The sequence below is a fragment of the Coptis chinensis genome, chromosome 4, assembly GCF_015680905.1.
Source record: "Coptis chinensis isolate HL-2020 chromosome 4, ASM1568090v1, whole genome shotgun sequence".
NCBI classification, from domain to species: Eukaryota; Viridiplantae; Streptophyta; class Magnoliopsida; order Ranunculales; family Ranunculaceae; genus Coptis; species Coptis chinensis.
This window is the reverse complement of record NC_141459.1, coordinates 73,086,021-73,108,032: the sequence shown is the minus strand read 5'-3', so window position 1 is coordinate 73,108,032 and position 22,012 is coordinate 73,086,021. Positions and strand designations below refer to the sequence as shown.

Genomic DNA, 22,012 nt, shown 5'->3' with positions numbered 1-22,012 from the left:
ATGATAAGATGCTAGTCGTAAGGCTGCGGATTCTCTTTTTTCATCCAACAAGTCCAATTCCAGACAAAGAATTTCCTCATTGTCGAGGGTGAGTACTAAATCTGACTTCTGGGTAGTGACCCTCATCTCAGTAGGATGGATAGTTTCAGTACCATAAGTGAGAGTGAAAGGTGATTCTCCAGTCGAACGTCGAGGAGTTGTTCGGTAGGCCCAAAGTACTTTAGGCAACTCCTTAACCCACAATCCGCTTCTCTCCACGAGTTTCCGTTTCAAATTATCCAAAATAACGCGGTTAGAGGCTTCCGCCTAACCGTTACCTTGAGGATATCAAGGAGAAGAGAAAAGTTGCATAATGCCCCAATCTCAGCAAAATTATCAGAAAGAATTGTGTCCCGGAATTGTGTCCCATTATCAGAAAGAATGACTTTAGGTAATCCGAACCTGCAAATGATATTGTTCCAGATGAACTTCGTGACATCAACTTCCCTGATATTCGCTAAAGGAACTACCTCTATCCACTTAGTAAAATAATATGTTGCAACTAAAAGGAACTTCATGTTACCAGGAGCTATAGGTAGAGGACCAACAATGTCCATTCCCCATTGAGCGAATGGCCACGGAGATGCCAGAGGATGGAGCTCTTCAGCTAGAACATGGATGTAGTTAGCATGTCTTTGGCAAGCATCACACTTCCGGACATAAGCATCCGCATCTTTAAGCATATAAGGCCAAAAGTACCCCTGTTGGAGTATCTTGAGTACCAAAGATCTGCCCCCAGCATGATTTCCACATTCGCCCGAGTGTATCTCTTCAAGTAGAGTATGAGCCTCGGCATGAGTAACACAACGCAGGTGAGGTCCAAAGTAAGACTTCTTGTACAAGTTGTCACCAACAAGTAAATAATGTCCCACTTTGGCTAACAACTTCTGTGCTTTTGTCTTCTCTGCTGGAAGAGTGCCATCTAAAAGATAAGAACGTCTGGATCCATCCAGTCCCCCAATCGGAGCTTGCAAAATTGGCGCCACAAGACAAACTAATTCTTTTTCAATACAAGGCGCTGACTGATATTCGACGGGAATGGAACGAGCTTCGATATCCCCAAGCAAAGAAGCTAAGTAGGCAAGTGAATCGGCATGCCTATTGTCCAGCCTAGACAAATTTATGAAATTTAGATCTTCAAAATGAGAAGTAAGAGATCTAACCAACTCCAAATATTGAGCCATACAAGGGTCTCGAGCTTTGTAACCACCCTCAATCTGTTGTACAACTAATTGAGAGTTGCTGAATACTGTGAGATGTCGTACCCCTAAGTTTAATGCCATAGACAAGCCCGCTAGCATAGCTTCGTACTCAGTTTCGTTGTTAGATGCCTTGAACCCTAAATGCACTGATTTTTCTAACTTACTGTTATCTGGAGTCAAGAGTACCGCACCAATACCTGCTCCTTGGTCATTGGAAGATCCATCTACGAACAACTTCCAACCTGAAATATGACTCCAAGGTCGAACCTGACTATGAGGAAGTGAGTTAGGTTCGTCTAACTCCATAAAAGCAAGAGGTGACTTTTCCGAATCTGCTACCATTGCCGAGGCTGAGGTATCTAGAGGAAAATCGATCAAGAACTCAGCCAAAGCTTGCCCCTTCTCAGAAATTCTCGGCACATAAATAATGTCAAATTCCCTTAATTGAATGGACCATTTCAAGAGACGTCCGACCCTATCTGGTGTTGCCAAGACCGACTTCAAAGGATACTCAGTGATGACTCTGATGGTGTGAGCTTGGAAGTATGGTCGTAGCTTCTCAGCAGCAAAGATTAGAGCTAGAGCTATTCTCTCAATCTTCGGATATTGTGTTTCGGCATCTAGGAGGGCTCTACTAACAAAGTAGACATGCTTTTCGATATTCCTCTCATCAATTCGTACTAATACGGCGTTGATGCCATGCTCGGAATAGGCCAAGTATAACCCTAAAACGTCTCCTTGCTTCGGTGTAGTGAGCATAGGAGGGGAGGACAAATAATTTTTTAGGTCCTTAAAAGCCATCTCACATTCGTCGGTCCAATCAAAGCATATATTCTTCCTTAGTAACTTGTACAAAACCTGACACTTATCTGAACTTTTACTAATGAACCTGTTAAGTGCGGCAAGACGCCCAGTCAACCGTTGTACCTCTTTCGGAGACCTTGGAAAGGCATATCAAGAATAGCTTTGATCTGGTCTGGGTTAGCTTCAATTCTAAGTTTAGTAACCAGATGTCCTAAGAATTTCCCAGAGGTAAAACCGAAGGTACATTTAGCTTGGTTAAGTTTCATCCGATACTTCCTCAGGATCTGGAAAGACGCACGAAGGTATGCAAGATGATCAGACTTCTGTTTACTTTTGATCAGGAGGTCGTCGACATAGACTTCGATAAAATCACCGATATGATCTTTGAACATCGTTGTGACCAAGCATTGGTACGTTGCCCCTGCATTTTTTAAACCAAAAGGCATAACCCGATAACAATATGTTCCCTGTGCCGTGATGAAAGTAGTATGCTCTTGATCAGGAGGGTACATGAGTATCTGGTTGTAACTCGAAAAGCCATCACAGAAAGAGAAAATCTCATGTCCTGCAGTGGCATCGACCAATGTGTCAATACGAGGAAGAGGAAAACAATCCTTCTTACAATGCTTGTTCACATCCGTATAATCGACACACGTTCGCCAGTTCCCATTCTTTTTCTTGACAGCGACAACGTTAGAGATCCAAGTGGGGTATGTGATCTTTCGTATGTACTTGGCCTTAACCAATTTATCCACCTCTTTGTCAATAGCCTCAGTACGTTCGGGACCCATCTTTCTGAGTTTCTGCTTAACTGGCACGACGTTCAGATCAAAATTGAGCTTATGGCAGGCTATGGAGGGATCAATTCCAGGCATATCCTCATAACTCCAAGCAAATACATCTCGGAATTCTTGTAAGAAATTTATCAACTCTTCTTTAGTCTTCGGGTCCAACATGGTGCCAATTGAGACAAGTCGAGGTTCGGAACCATCTCCTATGTCGACTTCGTCAACTAGTTCCAATGTTGGTGGAGTCCTCCTCTCATCTGGCCCTATAGAATCTAATGGAATTATATCCAAAGGTGCCAACACTATGTCTTGAAAGGGAGACTCGTTCTGTAATTGCTATTTGGTGGGTACCGAACTTGTCCCCAGTGTTATTGGAGCAGTTCCGGAATCATTTTTTAGAATAGTTGCGTAGCATCGCTTGGAAGCTTGTTGATCTCCTTTGATCACCACAATATTGCCTTTGTGAGGGAACTTCAAGGTTTGGTGATAAGTACTTGGAACCGCTTTCAAGCGATGAAGCCAACTCCTACCAAGAATAGCATTATATTGCGTAACTCCCCTGACAATCGTGAAGTTAACATTCAGAGCGATGTTAGTAGCTTTGACTATCAATTCAATCTCTCCTACTGCATCGGCCATGTCACCATTAAATCCATACAAAGAAGATTTCACGGGACGAAGTTCCGTTTCTAGAATCGGCATTTGATTGAAAGCATGATAGTAAAGTATATCTGCAGAACTCCCAGGGTCAATGAGGATCCTGTGCATATCACACCCAGCAACTTCTAAAGACAGAACCAACGCATCCGAGTGTGGAAAGAAAACCCCTTTAGCATTGTCATCAGTGAAAACAACCGCGGAGTTAGATTCCTTGGTCGGTTTGGAAGTGACATTGTTAATGATTCACAAATGCTTCGCCTGTGTTTCCTAGTACCTTTGCCCTCTACTCAACTCTTCAAATGGGCGTTTATAATTGCCCTCAGCAATCGTGTGAATCACTACCTTATCCGTTCCTGTCTCTGCATTGTGTACATTGGTGTCAGGAATTGCGGCAGTATTCTGAATTGGAGTACCCTTATATTCAACTAGTAAACCTCGGTCTACGAGATCCTGAATTCCATGTTTAAGAGACCTACAATTCTTAGTTCCATGACCGGCCTGTTTATGGAACTTACAGTACACGTTAGTATTCCTAGCTCCAATAGCACCGGGCTTCATCTTTGGAGGGTTCTTTAACATGTTCTTGTTCTTGATGACATCGAAGATGTCCCCAGAAGGATGAGTTAAAGTGGTAAAGTCCCTATCCAGCGGGGGTAGTTGCTCACTTCCTAACGTGTCACTAATCTTCTGCCTCTTGGACTTATCTTGATAGGAATTCCTATCGACTGACTTGTGCTCCGACTGTGGTTCCTCGAACTTCCTATCATTATAATGACTAGCAGAGCTCCTACCAATAGAAGCAGAGGTGACACTGGTTATCACTCTTTTATGAGAAGAGTCCTTGTCCAATTAGTCTTCTTCCAGTTCCGCATACTTATCAATCCGAGCCTGCAACTCTATCATGTTCGTAGGCTTCTTTTTCTTCAAAGACGTGTATAGACCAGAAGTGGGATCTAATCCTTTTCTAAAGGCCACAATGGGGAGGGTCTCATCAACGTTGTCAACATGCAATTGAACCTCGTTAAATCTTTTAGTGAAATCCCTGATACGCTCGTCCTTTCAGATTTTCATGTCAAACAGTGCATCAGGGGTTTTAATGTAGGGTAGGTTTCAACTGAATTTCGCAATGAAATTGATGGATAGCACCTTAAACTCGTGAATGCTGCCCCTGGGTAGCTTCGTGTACCAGATGAGTGCCGAGTCTGTCAAACTTGAAGCAAAATATCGGCACAAATAATGATCTTTCTTAGAAAGACCCACTATTGCTTGACGATAACCGAGCACATGAGAGACCGGATCTCCTTTTCCATTAAATTTAGAGAACTTCGGTGGTTTATAATCATGGGGGATGTATCCACTCATAACATGTCATGAAAAAGGAGTTCCAATGTCACCCTCGATTGCTGACCGAACAACTAACTCATCCATCTTGGTTGGTTTTGAATCTCGTAGTTCCTCCAGTATTTGCGCCTTGAACTGTGCAAGAGTAGTCGGTTCATGAATTGGAGCTCTCTCGTTGTTGTACCTCGGACTTGGACTCTCATAGTTCTCATCTTGATGATAACGTGGTTCCGGTTCCTGAGATCGAGTGGAGGAGTTTGCAAAACTGGATCGGGGAACTGAGGGATTCCGAGGCAATGAAGGTTCCCTTGGAACTGAAAGTCTTCTTCGTGCCGAGGTTGACCTCAATAGTTGTGGATTATGGGCAAACACATTCGGACGTCCATCCCTCGTACCTCGAGAACTTGAATACCAAGAGAAGTCAGTTCCGTGTGAGGTCGAGTGTTGGGTTGGATCCAATTCTAGATTATAATCCGAATCTGGTTGGTCGCTATGATACCCAGGGAAGTAAGGGATATAAGGCGTAGGGACGTAACCCTCACCAGGGTCGAGACTTGGTGGCCGGAACTGCCCCCTTGACAAGCCTTCTTTTTGTGTATGTAGATGGTGTATGGTTGTTGAACAAAACAGAAGCATATCAAAACCTAATTATCCCTTAATAAGTAAAGGATGAGTAGGGTATTGTTCCACTTTTAAGTGTATGTTATGTGAAGGACAGGACTGCAAAGGGGGTTTAAGGGATTAAAAACTATGATTGTAGAGATTATAGATTCTAATACTAAACTAAACTAAACTAAATTAAACTAAACTATTGAGAATTTATAAGAAAGGGAATTCAAGATATTAGAATCCACCAATACTTTTAATCTATGACCTTCTGCTTCAAGTATACTACAATTAGGCAATCGAGCGAGTGTCGATGCCCTCTTGGACGAAACATCGTTAACAATTAACTCTACTTAAGGTTGTTCCTATGTTTATGCTATTAATATCTTTTTTCCTTTTATGTAAGCTCGGGCAGCCATTCAATGTATTACCGAAAGCAACCTCAAGGAGTACTTCCTAATAGGGCGGTAATTCAATGAATCACCACTTAAGGCAAACACAAAGAATACTTCCCCTAGGCAGCCACTCCCTGAGCTACTCCTTCTAAGGTAACACAAAGAATACTTCCCTAACTCTAAAGAACGATACTATTAGAAGAAAAGTAAAGAACACTAGCATAATATTAATATTGCAAAACATAAACCCTATTATATACTTCCATCCCCTGGTGTGGGCAATGGAACTAATAACTAAAAACATAAAGAACTAACCTGATTGAAGAACACCATGAACCAGAAGAATCATTAAACATTAAGCACTGACTTCATCTCCTCCCTTGAAGGAGAAGATTAGCCTTCCATAGAGAAGGAAGAACATGAAGAACAAGAAGAAGAAGAGTCGAAGAACATAAGACTAGAAAGACTAATTTATTAAGACTTAGCTAGTTAAAACTGATATTTTATTATTAATCTCTCTCTGCCTCAAGTTCTAGAGACAAGAACATAAGTGAATTGGCAAATTACATGAGGCACTTAGGTCCTCTATTTATAGAGGTTATAATGAGCTCTAGAAGCATTCCAAACCGTCATTTGTTTCCTAATACAAATAGACTTCTTTCAGAGTCCAACTTCCTCTCCAAAATTGAGAAGAAATTGGCTATAGTGTTGATCCATGCGTCTAGACGCACTATTCAAGTGTCTTAGACGCGAGCAATGCGTCTGGATGCTCGATCCATGTGTCCCAGACGCGTAAGCCTATTTTGTCTCTTTTGCTCTATCCTTCTATCATTTTTTGCGGGCTTTGGTCCAAGCAACGAATCATTTGGCCCTAGGCTTCCAAATAGGCTTTAAAATAGGTCCAAGTCGCATCTTTAATAGCTCCAATTCCTTGGCCTTCTCCATGATTGTCCACGGGCTTCCCATGTGATCCTTAATGCTCCGAATTGCTCCGTTTTACCCCTTTTCTCTAATATTCCACAAAACTCTCTCTTTCACCTGTAGAATCATAAAACATAACTTACAAACACTATTAGTCCACTAAGATGGCTAAACAAGAGGCATAATTGAGGGTTAAATAGCACTTTTTGAACACTTATCACAACTCCCAACTAGCCTTTTGCTAGTTTCTTAGCAAATAAGATAAAAAAATAGATAAGTGATCAAAATCACATCTTAATAACAAAAATAAAATCCTAACACATTTTTGCAGGCATCGCGATTGCATTTACCATATGCAACAAGGCTTTAAACCTTTAAGTTCCCCAAAAAGGACGGGTTATAGTCTCGTGAGGGTTTTCAGGTGATATACCCACAAAATCAATCAATAGCATGTTCAAGAATGATAGTATTTTTCAGAGAGAGAAATTCCTTACCCACTTAGTGCTTACTCCAACAGACAGTCTCCATTGCTAACTATATTGCTGCAAAGACTCAAAAATTATGATGGGAGATAGTAAAAATTGACAAAATTCTTAATCAAGGCTTATGTGTGTACTTAGTCAATCTCCTATACTCTCCTATCCAAGAAACGGAATCCCTAGTTTACCATAGGTAGATAATCTCGACTTTCAATCCTCACCGGTCATACTCTCAGAAAAGAATCTCTCAGAAGATAGTCTACTATTTTACCTCATGTATGTGGGGGGAAAAGAATAATGCATACGAACATCCCACATACTACCTTGAAAAATAGACTTCTGAATAAAAGTAGTCTCATGAAAAGAATGTCAATCACATATGAAGTGTCGGGTCCTTCACTTTAGCATCCTCTCACCTATTCTAGACTTTGTACCATACTGTAGTGATAAGTCATGGGTTGTAACTTGGCTTGGGTATTGGTTTATAAAGGAAAGGTAAAAAGGATTCTAAGGTTGTTTCTGAAAAACACTAAAGGTTTTGCTTCATTATTTGGAAGATTTCTTCAAATTCTGTATTGCAGAGAAAATTCTTCCTTTGTCTTAGCTTTTCCATCCATTCTGTTCAACTTCTTCTTTTTTTTATTTTTTTTAGCTCAATGGTATCCTTGATTAGTACTATGCTTGTTTTCCACTAGCTTCTTTCACTTAGAACAGAATGATGGACTTCATTGTATCTCTCTGGTATTTCCTTGCAACCTTCCTTTTGTGTTATTTCTTCCTCTTTGTGCCCCTCGTATTCTCAGAAACATATGGGTATGCCTGATAAAGATTTTGGCTATACTCCTTGTCTGGAGTTGGGTAAAGGGTAAAAGGTTTTATGAAAGAAAATGGCTTATTGTAAGGCTCAAAAAGGTTTAACATGATGGTCCTACTAGGTGGGATAAAGACTGAATGGGTTCACTACTTGACTTACCAGTATGATACTCTATTTCGAATAGACTACAAGACCTAATGGCTATCTCCCCAGTTTATGTCACTTCGTGATTAGCCAAATCAACAAATAATGAGACTATATTACAACGACATAAAGAACTGAAAGATGTTGAGTCACTAAGACTCAGATTTTTCGTAAGAACTCTCCAAAGAATGGGTATAAAGCTCAAGTCTCACGGGCTTAGTCAAAAAATTCTACTTCCAGTTTACTAAGGGTTTAAATCTCTCTTCTAGCAAAAGTACACAAAACTGACCAAGTATTATGGTGGTGCCTTGATAAAGAATTCTATCAACAATAACTATGTCCGAGCATAATAAATAGTCTAAGCGGTAATGAAATCAATAATATCAACTATCTATCAAACTCAACACTAAGCAGTATAGAATATATATCCCAGACTCATCATTAAAATTCATTTTTCTCATGCTACTGATATAGAAACAAAAATATTTTTGTTTTTGAAAACTAATTTTCGAAATTCATTTCTCAAGTACACCCTCCCCCTACTTATGCATACATTGACCTCAATGTATAAAGAAGTAAATGAAATGGATGACAAAAAGGTAGGATATTACCATTGATACCGAATATCAGAATTAGTTCAAGAAACAAATTTTTAGGTCTTTTTACGTCAGATCCCCAAGACGTAATGTAAGTCTTTTAAAGTCAGATTCTCAAGACTTTTGAGTCCTTTATAGTCAGATCCTCAAGACTAGTATTCCCACCCACTAGGTTCCACTTTGTAGGAATTCTTATGATCTCTCTCAACATGTGATTGACAAAAGTATACCTTGTACCAACAATTTTCTCTTAATGGTTGTAACCCAGAACAAGTTTCAGAATGGCAATTCTTACAGCAACCTAGCTTACGCACTCTCCTCTTATGTGCAAATGGACTTTTACCGAACCTTGCACAAGCCATAGAAATAATCTTCCTTTGAAGGTCAACAGGGAGTAAATCCCATAAACTAACAGGTGGGGAATACTTAGGTTTCCATCTCAAAACTGATCTTTCGACAACATGCTTACTTCCTGTAGACATTTTTGCTCGATCTACTAGAATTCCTTCCTTTGAAACATGGTGACCCAACATTATCCCTTCCTTTACCATGAAGTGACACTTTTCCCAGTTCAGAACTAAGTTGGTATCGCAACAACGTTTAAGGACTAAGGAGAGATAATGCAGACAATCCTCAAAAGGACATGTGAATGTGGTCTTCTCTTGGTCCTCAGGGTGAATATGGATCTGAAAATATCCCGAGTAACCATCAAGAAAGCAGTAGTAAGCTTGTCCAGCTAATGTTTCTAACATCAGATCGATGAAAGGCAATAGAAAATGATCTTTCCTCGATGCGCTATTCAACTTCCTGTAATCGATGCAAACTCTCCATCTAATCTGAATCCTGGTTGGAATCAACTCATTGTTCTCGTTCTCGATTACTGTGGTTCCAGACTTCTTCGGCACAATTTGAACTGGACTAACCCATCAGAAATAGGGTAGATAATGGTGGCATCAAGGAGTTTGACGTCCTCTTCTCGAACTACTTCCTTCATCTTTGGATTAAGCCTCCTCTGTGGTTGCTTAAGAGTCTTGGAATCCTCTTCTAAATGAATCCTATGTTGAACTATCATAGGGTTGATCCCCTTAATATCATCAATTGTCCAACCTATAGCTGACTTGTGTTCCTTTAAAAGTGCTACTAACCTGGATTCTTGCTCCTCAGTCAAATCTGATGCAATGACTACTGGGTAGGTTCCCAAATCTCCCAAGAAAACATACTTAAGTGTAGACGGAAAAGGTTTCAATTCTAGCTTAGGCGGCCCCTTTTTAAGCTCTTTAGATGATCCATCAGGCATAGGTGATTCAAACTTTTCTTTGAACTTGTTGTCATCCATGACAGGTGATGAATCTGAAATCGCATTGATTACCTCGACACTAAGTTCCTCACAGTCTGAGTCTGTCAGAGCTTTCAACAACTCGTCAGCAGGATATGACTGAGTTAGATAATCCTGTGCTAACGCTTCAATCATGCATACCTCGTTCACAACACACACCTCCTGTGGTTGCTGTAACATATGGAAAACATTGGTCTCGACTTTTATATTACCAAAGGATAACATCATATTACCGTTTCGACAGTTGATGAGTGCATTTGTAGTGGCCAAGAATGGTCTGCCTAGAATGATTGGTATCTGCCTACCAGATGTAGGTTCTGTGTCTAGTACTATGAAATCAACCGGATAATAGAAATCTTCGATCTTGACTATGACGTCGTCAATGAGTCCTCTAGGTATCTTCACTGATCTATCTGCCAACTATAAAGTAACATCAGTCGGTTTAAGATCCTTCAAGCCTAACTTCTCGTAGACATAATATGGTAGAATATTCACACTGGCACCCAAATCTAATAAAGCTTGCTCCTCCAAAGAATCTCCAATTCTGCATGTAACAGTTGGACTTCCAAGATCTTTCAGTTTCACAACCGCTAGATTCTGTAGGTACGATGAACATCTTTGAGCGATAAAAGCTTCTTTTGGAATGTTGGTCTTCTTCTTCACTAGATCTTTCATGAATTTGGCATACGAGGGAACTTGCTTGATGGCGGTCAGAAATGGGATATTAATATACAAATTCTAAAATACATCGCAAATCTCCTTGTACTAGTCATCCTTCCTGGTATTCACTAGTTTCGAAGGAAATGGTGCTGGCAGATTCTTCAATATCAGTTCTCTTCTTTAGGCTTCGGTTGGCTTGGTAACAGATAGTGGAATGACAGGTGGAGTTACTCGTGATGGCTTCTTCTTACTTACGTCCACAGTAGTTCCTTCAACTTCTTTTGCAACAGTTTCTTCAGCAGGTGGCAAAACACAAGATATATTTGGAATGTTAGAACTGGGTGGGATGGTGGGGACATAAGTTAGCTTAGGCTCCGCAGAATCTTTTCCTAATTCATAGACAATCTTGTTATCAACTTTCTTGCCTGACCTCAGAGTGGTGACAACATTAACTTGGTCATTCGACTAAGTAATCTCCAGGTTATCCACCTGCAGGACACCTCTTCCTTTTGGATTTGGCTTCGGCTGGCTTGGTAATGCTCCTTTCGATCTTTCCGTCAAGGCGGCAACGATTTGCCCTATCTGGCCTTGAATGACACTAAAGTTACTCTCCAAGTTCTAGGTTCTTTGATTTATCTGTTTCAGCTCATTGACAATGGTGGTGATAGCTTCTTCCAGATGTGGGATAACTGCTTTGCTCGATTGAGGCGTAGGGGCAATATATCCACTCATAAGATCTGGTACTAACTCTCTATTTGTGTTGGCTTGGTATTGCTGGTTCTGGTATGACTGTTGATTTTTGTATGGTTGCTGGTGGTTTTGGAACTGATACTGGTTATTCTGGAACTAATTTGACTGAGTTTGGAATCCTAGAGGAGAATTCCTCTGATTTGTATTTTGTGGCTTCCAATAATTCTGTCCTTGATTGAACTAGTTATTTCTTCCTAAAGAGTTGATACTACATGCCTCTGCATTAGTATCCAGATAGTACGAACACTCTTCATTAGTGTGGCCTTCATCAGAACATAGCTCACAAATGGCATAACAAGGCTTGGTTGGCTGAGGTTTAGCCTGGAAATTGTTTGCTTTTGGAGGATTCATAGAGAACTGATCAAACTTCTTGTTCAGAGTTTCAAGTCCTGTTGATAGGCTTGCCATAATTGATATCATCGCTTGATTTGGGTCTTCTTGAATTTGGTTGCCAAATTGCTTCGGCACCACCTCCACTCTAGCTACGTCCTCGTTGCTAGTACTCCATTGTTGAGTGTCTTCAGCTAAATTCTCGAGAAAGTTGTAGGCTTCCTCTCCATCCAATGATGTAAACTTACCTTGATGCATTGACTGTATCATCTGCTTGTTCATAGTAGAAAGTCCTCGAAAGAAAAAATGAGCAAGTGTGCTCTTATCATAACCATGATATGGACATGAGACTAGCAGATTATTGAATTTCTCCCAGCTTTGATGATATTCTTCAGTCACCTTCCTTTCGAAATTGTTGATGGCTTGCTGCATGGCATCTATCTTCTGGGGTGGGTAGAACTTGTTCATAAACTTTGTTCTCAACTTCTCCCAGTTGTTGATTGAATTGATCGGCTGTGCAGTTAACCATTCTGATGCTTTACCTTCGAGTGAGAGTGGAAAAAGAATTAACTTGATACTCTCATCCCTGATATTCTGGTTCTTGAAAGTTCTGAGGACTGATAGAAATTTGTTCATGTGAACATAAGGCTAACATTGTCTGAACCATTGAACTTTGGAAGCATAGAGATTACTGATGCTCTAAGTTCAAACTGGCTAGTTTCTGTCTCTGGAAAAATAATACTGCTTGGTGGGTCTCCAATCATTGGTGAATAGAAATCACTCATCTTCTTCCTCTGTTGTGCTTGCATGGGTGGGATAGCTTCAAGATTATTGGTGTCCAAAACACCTCCATCTTTGCGTGCAGCCATTGTACCAATCTCGTCTAGTATTCTTGTGAGTCGGTTGTTAAACCTTGTCCACTGTTATGTTCTTACTGGACGATGATATGGACGACGAGGCATACACTAGAAAATGCTATGCGAAAATAACGAAAAACTATCCTACTATACTTGAATAGTATGCAAATATTCTAAGTTATACTAAAATATAAAACTACTTTCCTTCAACTGGGTTGGGCTTTACAGCTAGTATCTCGCCCGTTGTCTAAAGCTGTCTCTTCTAGGGTTATGGTGAATCACTTAGATTGCTTAAGCACCACTGCCCACAGACGATAGTCCGTTTGTCAAGATTCAGACAAGAAATACTAGAGTTTGATGTTTCGCTGTGTTGGCTTACAACTTCAATTGTTGAAAAGGTCCTAAATGCAATTATACTAGAAAGCAATAAAACTAAACTATAATGCAACTATACTAAGAATGAAATAAAAAGAATGAAGATTCAACTAACCTGGATGGTAGATCTTGTCTTCGAGATGTCCTTCAAGCTTCTCTCTTTCTCAAAAGGATGGATGATGCGGCTAAAATTACCTCAAGATCCAAACTTCTAATTTTGAAAGAAAACGTTAAACATAAACAACTTAAAATGGCAGCGACGCCATTTGACAAGCCTTCTTTTTGTGTATGTAGATGGTGTATGGTCGTTGAACAAAACAGAAGCGTATCAAAATCTAATTATCCCTTAATAAATAAAGGATGAGTAGGGTATCGTTCCACTTTTAAGTGTATGTTATGTGAAGGACAAGACTGGAAAGGGGGTTTAAGAGATTAAACACTATGATTGTAGAGATTGTAGATTATAATACTAAACTAAACTAAACTAAATTAAATTAAACTATTGAGAATTTATAAGAGAGGGAATTCAAGATATTATAATCCACCAATACTTTTAATCTATGACCTTCTGTTTCATGGTTGTTCTTACAAGTAGACTACAATTAGACAATCGAGCGAGTGCCGATGCCCTCTTGGACGAAACATTGTTAACAATTAACTCTACTTAAGGTTGTTCCTATGTTTATGCTATTAATATCTTCTTTCCTTTTATGTAAGCTCGGGCAGCCATTCAATGTATTACCGAGAGCAACCTCAAGGAGTACTTCCTAATAGGGCGGCCATTCAATGAATCACCACTTAAGGCAAACACAAAGAATACTTCCCCTAGGAAGCCACTCCCTGAGCTACCCCTTCTAAGGCAACACAAAGAATACTTCCCTAACTCTAAATAACTATACTATTAGAAGAAAAGTAAAGAACACTAGCATGATATTAATATTGCAAAACATAAACCCTATTCTATACTTCCATCCCTTGGTGTGGGCAATGGAAGTAATAACTAAAAACATAAAGAACTAACCTGATTGAAGAACACCATGAACCAGAAGAATCATTAAACCTTAAGCACTGACTTCATCTCCTCCCTTGAAGGAGAAGATTAGCCTTCCATAGAGAATGAAGAACACGAAGAACAAGAAGAAGAAGAGTCGAAGAACATAAGACTAGAAAGACTAATTTATTAAGACTCGGCTAGTTAAAACCGATCTTTTATTATTAATCTCTCTCTGCCTCAAGTTCTGGAGACAAGAATATAAATGAATTGGCAAATTACATGAGGCACTTAGGTCCTCTATTTATAGAGGTTACAATGAGCTCTAGAAGCATTCTAAACCGTCATTTGTTTCCTAATACAAATAAACTTCTTTTAGAGTCCAACTTGCTCTCTAAAACTGAGAAGAAATTAGCTACAGTGTCGATCCATGCGTCTGGATGCACTATTCATGCGTCTCAGACGCGATCAATGCGTCTGGACGCTCGATCCATGCGTCCCAGACGCATAAGCCTATTTTGTCTCTTCTACTCTATTATTCTATCCTCTTTTGCGGGCTTTGGTCCAAGCAACGAATCCTTTGGCCTTGGGCTTCCAAATAGGTTTTAAAATAGGTCTAAGTCGCATTTTTAATAGCTCTAATTCCTTGGCCTTCTCTATGATTGTTCACGGGCTTCCCATGTGATTCTTAATGATCCGAATTGCTCTGTTTTACCCCTTTTTCTCTAATATTCCACAAAACTCTCTCTTTCACATGTAGAATCATAAAACATAACTTACAAACACTATTAGTCCACTAAGATGGCTAAACAAGAGGCATAATCGAGGGTTAAATAACACTTTTTGAGTACTTATCACCCCTCGCGTTTCCATCAGTAGGCAACACTCTTGGAGTTGAACGACCCTCCTGTGTGCGGTAGTAGTCTTGTAAAAAATACAAACGAGCCTCCTGTCGACCACGTTCGGCCATCACAGCATCGATGATGGCTTGGTTGGTTATGGCAGATTGGGGAGTATCGTTGTTAGGCTCATCATCTTCACGCCTCTGTCCGGAATGACGATCTCCACTACGTTCAGATTTTCTTTTAGAAGTAACATGCGGGTTATTGATCTCATTATTCCCCTTATTACCTTGATTTGTATTGGCTCTTGTAGTAACCATGATTTTGAATCAAAGTGAAGAAAATATATATATAAATTTTTTAAAAGAACAACAAACCCAAGAAAAATTGGTGGGTAGGAGAACCTAGAACCGAAAAAATTTCGACCAAGAAATCAAATCAATTTTGTACAATAGTCCCCACAGACGGTGCCAATTGTGTGATGATTTTTCCTAATCTAGAAACACAAATATTTTGTTGATGATCAAAGAGCAATGAGAAGTCTTGGATCAAGAAGAAGAAGAGATGTAGAAGATGATGAGTTGAACCACATTCTTTAATGGCTGCCTACGTATCCTGTGAATAGGAATCAAACTCAAAATGTAGTTCAACTATTCTATTTATAAGAATAGATGAGGTTTCCCAATTAGTGTTTAACTAGGAGACCGTCTCTTGTTAAGTATCATCTTGATGAATAGATGAGGTTTCCCAATTAGTGTTTAACTAGGAGATCGTCTCTTGTTAAGTCTTATCTTGAATCTTCTAGAAGTCCCATGTTTCCCAAGTCAAATAGGTCTCATTTATTGACTTAAACAACAGAAAAACATGTTTAGGTTCGGAGTAGTAGTTAGAACTCCGAGCCTAGTAGTTGAGCTCCGGATTTGGAGTTCATAGTCAGGAATTGATTCTCTGAGCCTACTATTCCGGCCAACCAGTTCTAAACCTTCAGTTCTCCGAGCCTATTCCAACCAATTCCGAACCTCCTATTCTTATTTCACTCCCTAGAGGCCGAGCTAAACTTTATTTATGAGGTGCTCTTTACCAAGGGGGTTGTGATGCATACTGTTCCCGGATATGTCTTGTGTGGTGTTTGCACAAGTTTAATTCTGGCATCTCTTCTTCTGTTTGTTTTCACTAACAAACATAACTATGATAAAGTTGATATATGTATTACCTATGCACTGCTCAGTGGTGCTGCTGGCCTAGACATCCATGCTTCTTGTCTCTGACATGGCGGTTATCTCCATCACTACCAGACTTATCCAGCTTGGGAAAAAAGATGAAAATTCAATTGTCTCTAGATTTCTCGAAAAAATTCAATCTAGCAAAAATCCCAGGTGGTCGGAATCAATGTCGCAATATAATCTGATTGATTTCTGTCTCAACAAACGACCAGCATGTGTGAATTTGACTGTTCGGATATTAGGCATTCGAGACTTGCTTGATCACTTCCTATGCACATCTTACGAACTCGTTGATACAAGCCTAAAATAGTTCATTTTTACTAAGTTGAAGAGGAAGTCCAAGAGAGCTAACGATTCCAAGTCCATCAAAATGTTGTGTTCATGTAGAGGAAGTTGGGTTCTCGAGGACAGAGGCTATCAAAACATGATAGGATGGAGTATTGATTCAGAATTCGATGAAAGCCTTCTGCTTTGGCACATTGCTACAGATATATGTTATAATGAGAGCATTAGGACTGAAGAGGGAAGCTCCAAGTTTGAAGTAAACGGGGAAGGGGCTAATCATGCCAACACTGCACAACCAGATTATCGGAAAATGAGTAAGCATATATCAAACTACATGCTATACCTTTTAGTTGTGCAGCCTTCCATGATGTCATCTATGGTAGGAATAGGATTAATTAGATACCGAGACACTTGTGCAGAGGCCAAAATTTTCTTTCCAAGACAAAAGTCAAAGGACAAATTAGAGGCCAAACAGAAACTGATAAAAGCTCGTAAGATATTACTAGAGGTGAATATTGCTGTTGAACCTAAAGATGTAAAAGGAGATAGAAGCAATTCTGTCTTGTTTTACGCAGTTAAGCTTGCCAAACAGCTTCGTGATGAACTGCCGGATACATGTAAATGGATGATCATTGGTGAGGTGTGGGTGGAATTGCTCTCATACTCTGCAAGCCACTGCAGAGGTAATGCTCATGCTGCTCGTCTAAGTAAAGGAGGAGAACTTCTCATGTTTGTTTGGTTCTTGATGGTTCATCTTGGTTTAGGTGAACAATTCTGCATTGAGGCTGGCCATGCCAGGGCCAAGCTAATTGTAGAGAAGTAACATTTGATAAAGCACCGCCTTAGATTAGATCTTCTGTTCTCATTATGTAAAGTTTTATATATGCACATGCATGTCACATGATAGGGTACCTTGTAAACATGTATATATACATGACTTTAGGTGAATGAAAAGTATGGAAAACCTAAATTCAACATGGTATCAGCCTAACAGATGATCCAAAATACCGCCACTCTAGCTTCCGCCTACTATCTCCTCCACCTTTCTTATACAATCTCTTCTTATTAGTTTATTCTAGTTTACCCTTCTCAATATTCTTCCCACAACCAGACCCTGCAATCACATTAGTGGTTATTACTATACCTTCGATTTTTTTTTTCTTTCGTTCCTACTACTTATAACTTCTCTGTTTCATTCTCTTTGTTACTGAACATTATCTAATGACGATTGACAACGTGACTCACACCGGTACGAACTCTCCTGGTGCTTCCACCACTTCTGCATCATCTTTGGCAACTAGTAAATTTGGGCCTCATATTTCTTTGTCTGCCCCAAATGTCAGTCACTTTCTCAAGTTGAATGATAGTAATTATTTGACGTGGCTTCGTCAGATGCAGCCGTTTCTTAATGGCCATGGTTTTATGAAGTATGTTGATGGTTCCTTTCCAGCCCCAGTTCAAACTTTGCTTGTCAACGGTAAGACCCTGTTATTGTTAATCCTGATTATATGTCGTGGTATCAAACTGATCAGCTTATTGTTAGCTATATTACATCTACTCTCACTGAGTCTCTATTGGGTATTATTGTTGGTACACCACATCTCACTCTACTTGGGAGTGTCTTCGTAGTCACTTTGCACAACAGTCAGTCGCTAATGCGGCCAATATTCGGTTCTAACTTCTTGATATTAGCAAAGGAACCAAAACTATTTCTGAGTTTCTTCAGCACGCAAAATCCTTAAGTGATTATCTTGCTTCTATTGGTGAACCGGTTGTGAACAGGGATCTTGTGCATTATATTTTGCGTGGTTTGGGTCCTGATTTTAAAATGATTGTGACTGCCATTCTTAATTTTCCTCCATTGCCACAGTATGAGGATCTTCGTGCTCGCCTCCTTTCTTTTGAGACACAGATTGCTCATTCTACTTCTGCAGTGCCTCCTCAGACAACTTTCCTTGCGAATGCATCTGTCCCTGCTACACCTTATGGTCAGCAACCTCTTTCTGGTAACAGGAATAATAGTGGGAATCAACAGCGCAACAAAAACAGAGGTAACAATGGATATTGGAACAATAACAGAGGCAATACTGGGAACTGGAACTGTAACAGAGGTAACAACTGGAATTGGAACAGTAACAGAGGTACTAATGGTAACTTGAATCGAACCAACTCTCTTGGTATTCTTGGTGCTCCTCCTGCCATTCAGTGTTATTCTTGTGGAACCTTCGACCATATTGCCTCTTCCTACCCTCATCGCATTCCTTCACAGTTTCAGCAAACTGCATTTGCTGTCTTACAGTTGGGTTCACAGATGGATCCTAATTGGTATCCTAACACAGGAATGACACATCACATGACTGGCTCTACTGATTCTATACCGTATCCCACTCCATATAATGGTAATGTCTCAATTCTTCTTGGCAACGGTACTTCTCTTAGTATATCCCACACTGGTAGTATTCCTCTTCAACTAGGTAGTCGTTATTTTCATCTTAACAATGCTTATCATGTTCCTGCTATGACCAAAAATTTGTTGTCTGTTGCTAAGTTCACAAAAGATAATAATGTTAGTTTTACCTTTCATCCTTCTGGTTATTCTATTACTGATTCCAAGTCGGGTGCTACTCTTTTTCAGGGCCCATGTAAGGATGGTCTTTATCCTGTCTTCCACAATTCTCCTCCTCCTCAGGCTTTTGTTGTAGTTTCTTCTCACATGTGGCACAATAGGCTTGGTCATCTTAATGCCAAGACCTTGTCTTATTTAGGGTCTAGTAAATTGTTAGGTTCACAATTTAAATTTGGACGTTCCTTTTGTAAAGGTTGTGCTCTGGGTAAATCCACACACCTTCCCTTTTCTATTAGTAATGAAATAAGTGCCCAATCTCCTTTTTTCCTTGTGCACTCTGATGTGTGGATGTCTCCTGTATTATCTGCTTCTGGCTATCGTTACTATGTATTATTTACTGATGATTTTACACGTTACACTTGGATATTTCCCATGCGTCATAAGAGTGAAGTCTTCACCCATTTTCAAACTTTTCTTAATCGTGTACGAAATCTGTTTAATAGCACTATTAAGTATTTTCAGAGTGATGGGGGTGGTGAGTATGTTAGTACAAAATTTACTGATTTTTGTCGTTCCATGGGTATTCATCATCGTCTATCTTGTCCTCACACACCATAACAAAACGGTCTTGCTAAACGTAAGCATTGTCATATTGCCGACATGGCACGTACAATATTAGGGACTTCTTTTGCTCCTCTTAACCTTTAGGTTGAGGCAGTGTCCACCGCGGTTTATCTTATTAACCGCCTTCCTACCCCTGTTCTTCATTGGGATTCTCCTTATTCCTGTCTGTTTGGTCGCTCTCCCTCTTATTCTGATCTTCGTATTTTTGGGTGTGCGTGCTACCCGCACTTAGGGGATTATGTTACTAACAAGTTGTTGCCAAGATCTGTTGAGTGTGTCTTTGTAGGGTACAGTGCACATCATAAAGGATACAGGTGCCTTGATCCAAAGACAAACAGGGTGCATCTTTCTCATCATGTTCAGTTTGATGAGTCAGCATTCCCTTATGCTCTTCAAACATCGCATGATTATTCATCTAAAGCTCCTGAGTATGTTGAGTTGGAGCTTACTCCTATTGAGCAGCGATCAGTATTGCCATCTAGTATTTCAGTAAGTCGTACCTCTATTTCTTCTGGTCGCACATTTGAGAGGTCGTCCCCTATTCTCACTGAGCTACCACAAGATCCTTCTTCTAGTATTACTGCTGCTCCTTCTGAGGTTCCTGCACTGAGTACTTCTCATGGTTCAGATAATGCACATATGCCACTGAGTGTTTCATCTACTAGTATAGATCCTATTTCATCTTTAGATGGCTCCACCTCTACTTCCACTTCCCAGAGCATTGTTACACCCACAACTCCTAATCCACAGACAGATCTGTCGCATCACTATAGTACTCGTCTCCGGGATGGTATTCGTCAACCTCTCATTCGCACTAATGGTACTGTGCGTTATCCCCTTCCCAAGGCCTATGCAGCCCACCTTGCTTCTTTTCCAGCTGAGCCGACTTGCTATTCTCAAGCAGTTCGAATTCCAGAATGGCGTGCTGCTATGACAGATGAGTTCAATGCCTTGCTTAAGAATCGTACTTGGTCACTAGTGCCTCCTTCATCATTTCATAACGTAGTGGATCATAAGTGGGTGTTCAGGCTGAAATGTCACTCTAATGGTTCTATTGAGCGTCCTAAGGCTCGACTTGTTGCTAAGGGTTTCCATAAAAAATGTGGCCTTGATTATGATGAAACTTTTAGTCCTGTTGTTAAGCCTATAACAATACACACTGTTTTGAGTATTGCTACTTCTTGTGCTTGGTCTCTTCGTTAGCTTGATGTGAAGAATGCATTTCTTCAGGGTCCTCTTTCCGAGACAGTTTTATGACTCAGCCGACTGGCTTTGTGGATCCACAATATCCTCATCATGTATGTCGGCAAACCTAAATTCAACAGCATTAACCCTTGCAAAGAACGCTCTGCATGCATTACTCTGAAACTACGATAGTTATTACAGATCGGTTTTCCTTGATTGTTTAGTGGTCTTTATTATCTCCTAGACAAAATTTTGCTAAGCTTCTAGAATAAAATTTTGCTTAGCACTTCTTCGGAATAGAGTAACTTTTATTTTTACTTCCCTCAAACTTGATATTGATGGAGGTTCGGTTCCTATTTGGATGTTGATTGAGCTACCTATAGTGAAACGGAAGAAGTGATTCAAACTAATAACAATCACCCGTGGTGGGTATGGTACCTCCACTTCTCTAATCATCTATCCAATCTCATGAGGAAAAGCAAAAGGGTATCATTTTGGATACCTACATCTGACTAACGACACCTCCCCTTCTCTGCAGACATGAGAACAAGGAAGGTCAATGTAATCTAGGTGACTAATGAGCTCACCGTATTGATATGAGGAAATTGTACAAAAAGTAGTTTTGAGCCTTAATTCTGGTGCCACGCCTATATGAATGAAACTAAAACCTTAACAACGTTTTCGTAGATGGGCCTAAAAAAGATGCCAGAACAAGTTAAATCTGATTTCTCTACCAACTATGATTCTGATTACTTCCACATCAAGTTAAATATCACGTAAAGGAAAACTAATCAAAATAGTTCCTTCCACACAATGCAGTTATTATAAACTATATACAGGGGCGGACTCGTTCCAATGAATGACATAAGTAGAAAGCGTAGCAAAAGAAGCCTATATATAAAAAATCTATTGACGGGTAGGCAAGTGCCCAAAAATATTGCAAAACAGTTCTGCATTATTATATAAACAAACATGGAAAGAGGAGTCGAAGTGGGTGTTTGGTTCTCATTTTTTCAAAAAATCATTTTTTCTTAAAAAACATTTTTATGAAAAAGTATTTATTCTAAAAACAGTTTTTCAATAAAACATGTTTGGTGTGATTTTTCTTAAAAACTATTTTATCAAATCAAATTTCGCACTATGTTTCTCGATATATTTTGGCATATCATGGTATAAATCACTAAAGTCTAAAATATCTG

General features: G+C 39.8%; 3 protein-coding genes across 3 annotated transcripts; 2 read left to right on the top strand and 1 right to left on the bottom strand.

Moving 5' to 3' along the window:
* Positions 1-269: 269 nt before the first annotated feature.
* Positions 270-2,042, bottom strand: LOC147504726 (uncharacterized). The gene has a single exon (XM_086605332.1). The coding sequence runs from the start codon at positions 2,040-2,042 to the stop codon at positions 270-272; it is 1,773 nt and encodes a 590-aa protein (XP_086461458.1).
* A 13,982-nt stretch (positions 2,043-16,024) lies between these two features.
* On the top strand, positions 16,025-17,261 carry LOC147504725 (uncharacterized). The gene is made up of 2 exons (XM_086605331.1): positions 16,025-16,190; positions 16,567-17,261. The coding sequence occupies exons 1-2, from the start codon at positions 16,025-16,027 to the stop codon at positions 17,259-17,261; spliced, it is 861 nt and encodes a 286-aa protein (XP_086461457.1).
* Positions 17,262-17,919: 658 nt separating this feature from the next.
* LOC147504724 (uncharacterized) lies at positions 17,920-19,746 on the top strand. The gene is made up of 2 exons (XM_086604085.1): positions 17,920-18,837; positions 19,074-19,746. Exons 1-2 carry the CDS (start codon positions 18,267-18,269, stop codon positions 19,082-19,084), a joined length of 582 nt encoding a protein of 193 aa, XP_086460211.1. The 5' UTR covers positions 17,920-18,266; the 3' UTR covers positions 19,085-19,746.
* The last annotated feature ends 2,266 nt before the right edge of the window (positions 19,747-22,012 follow it).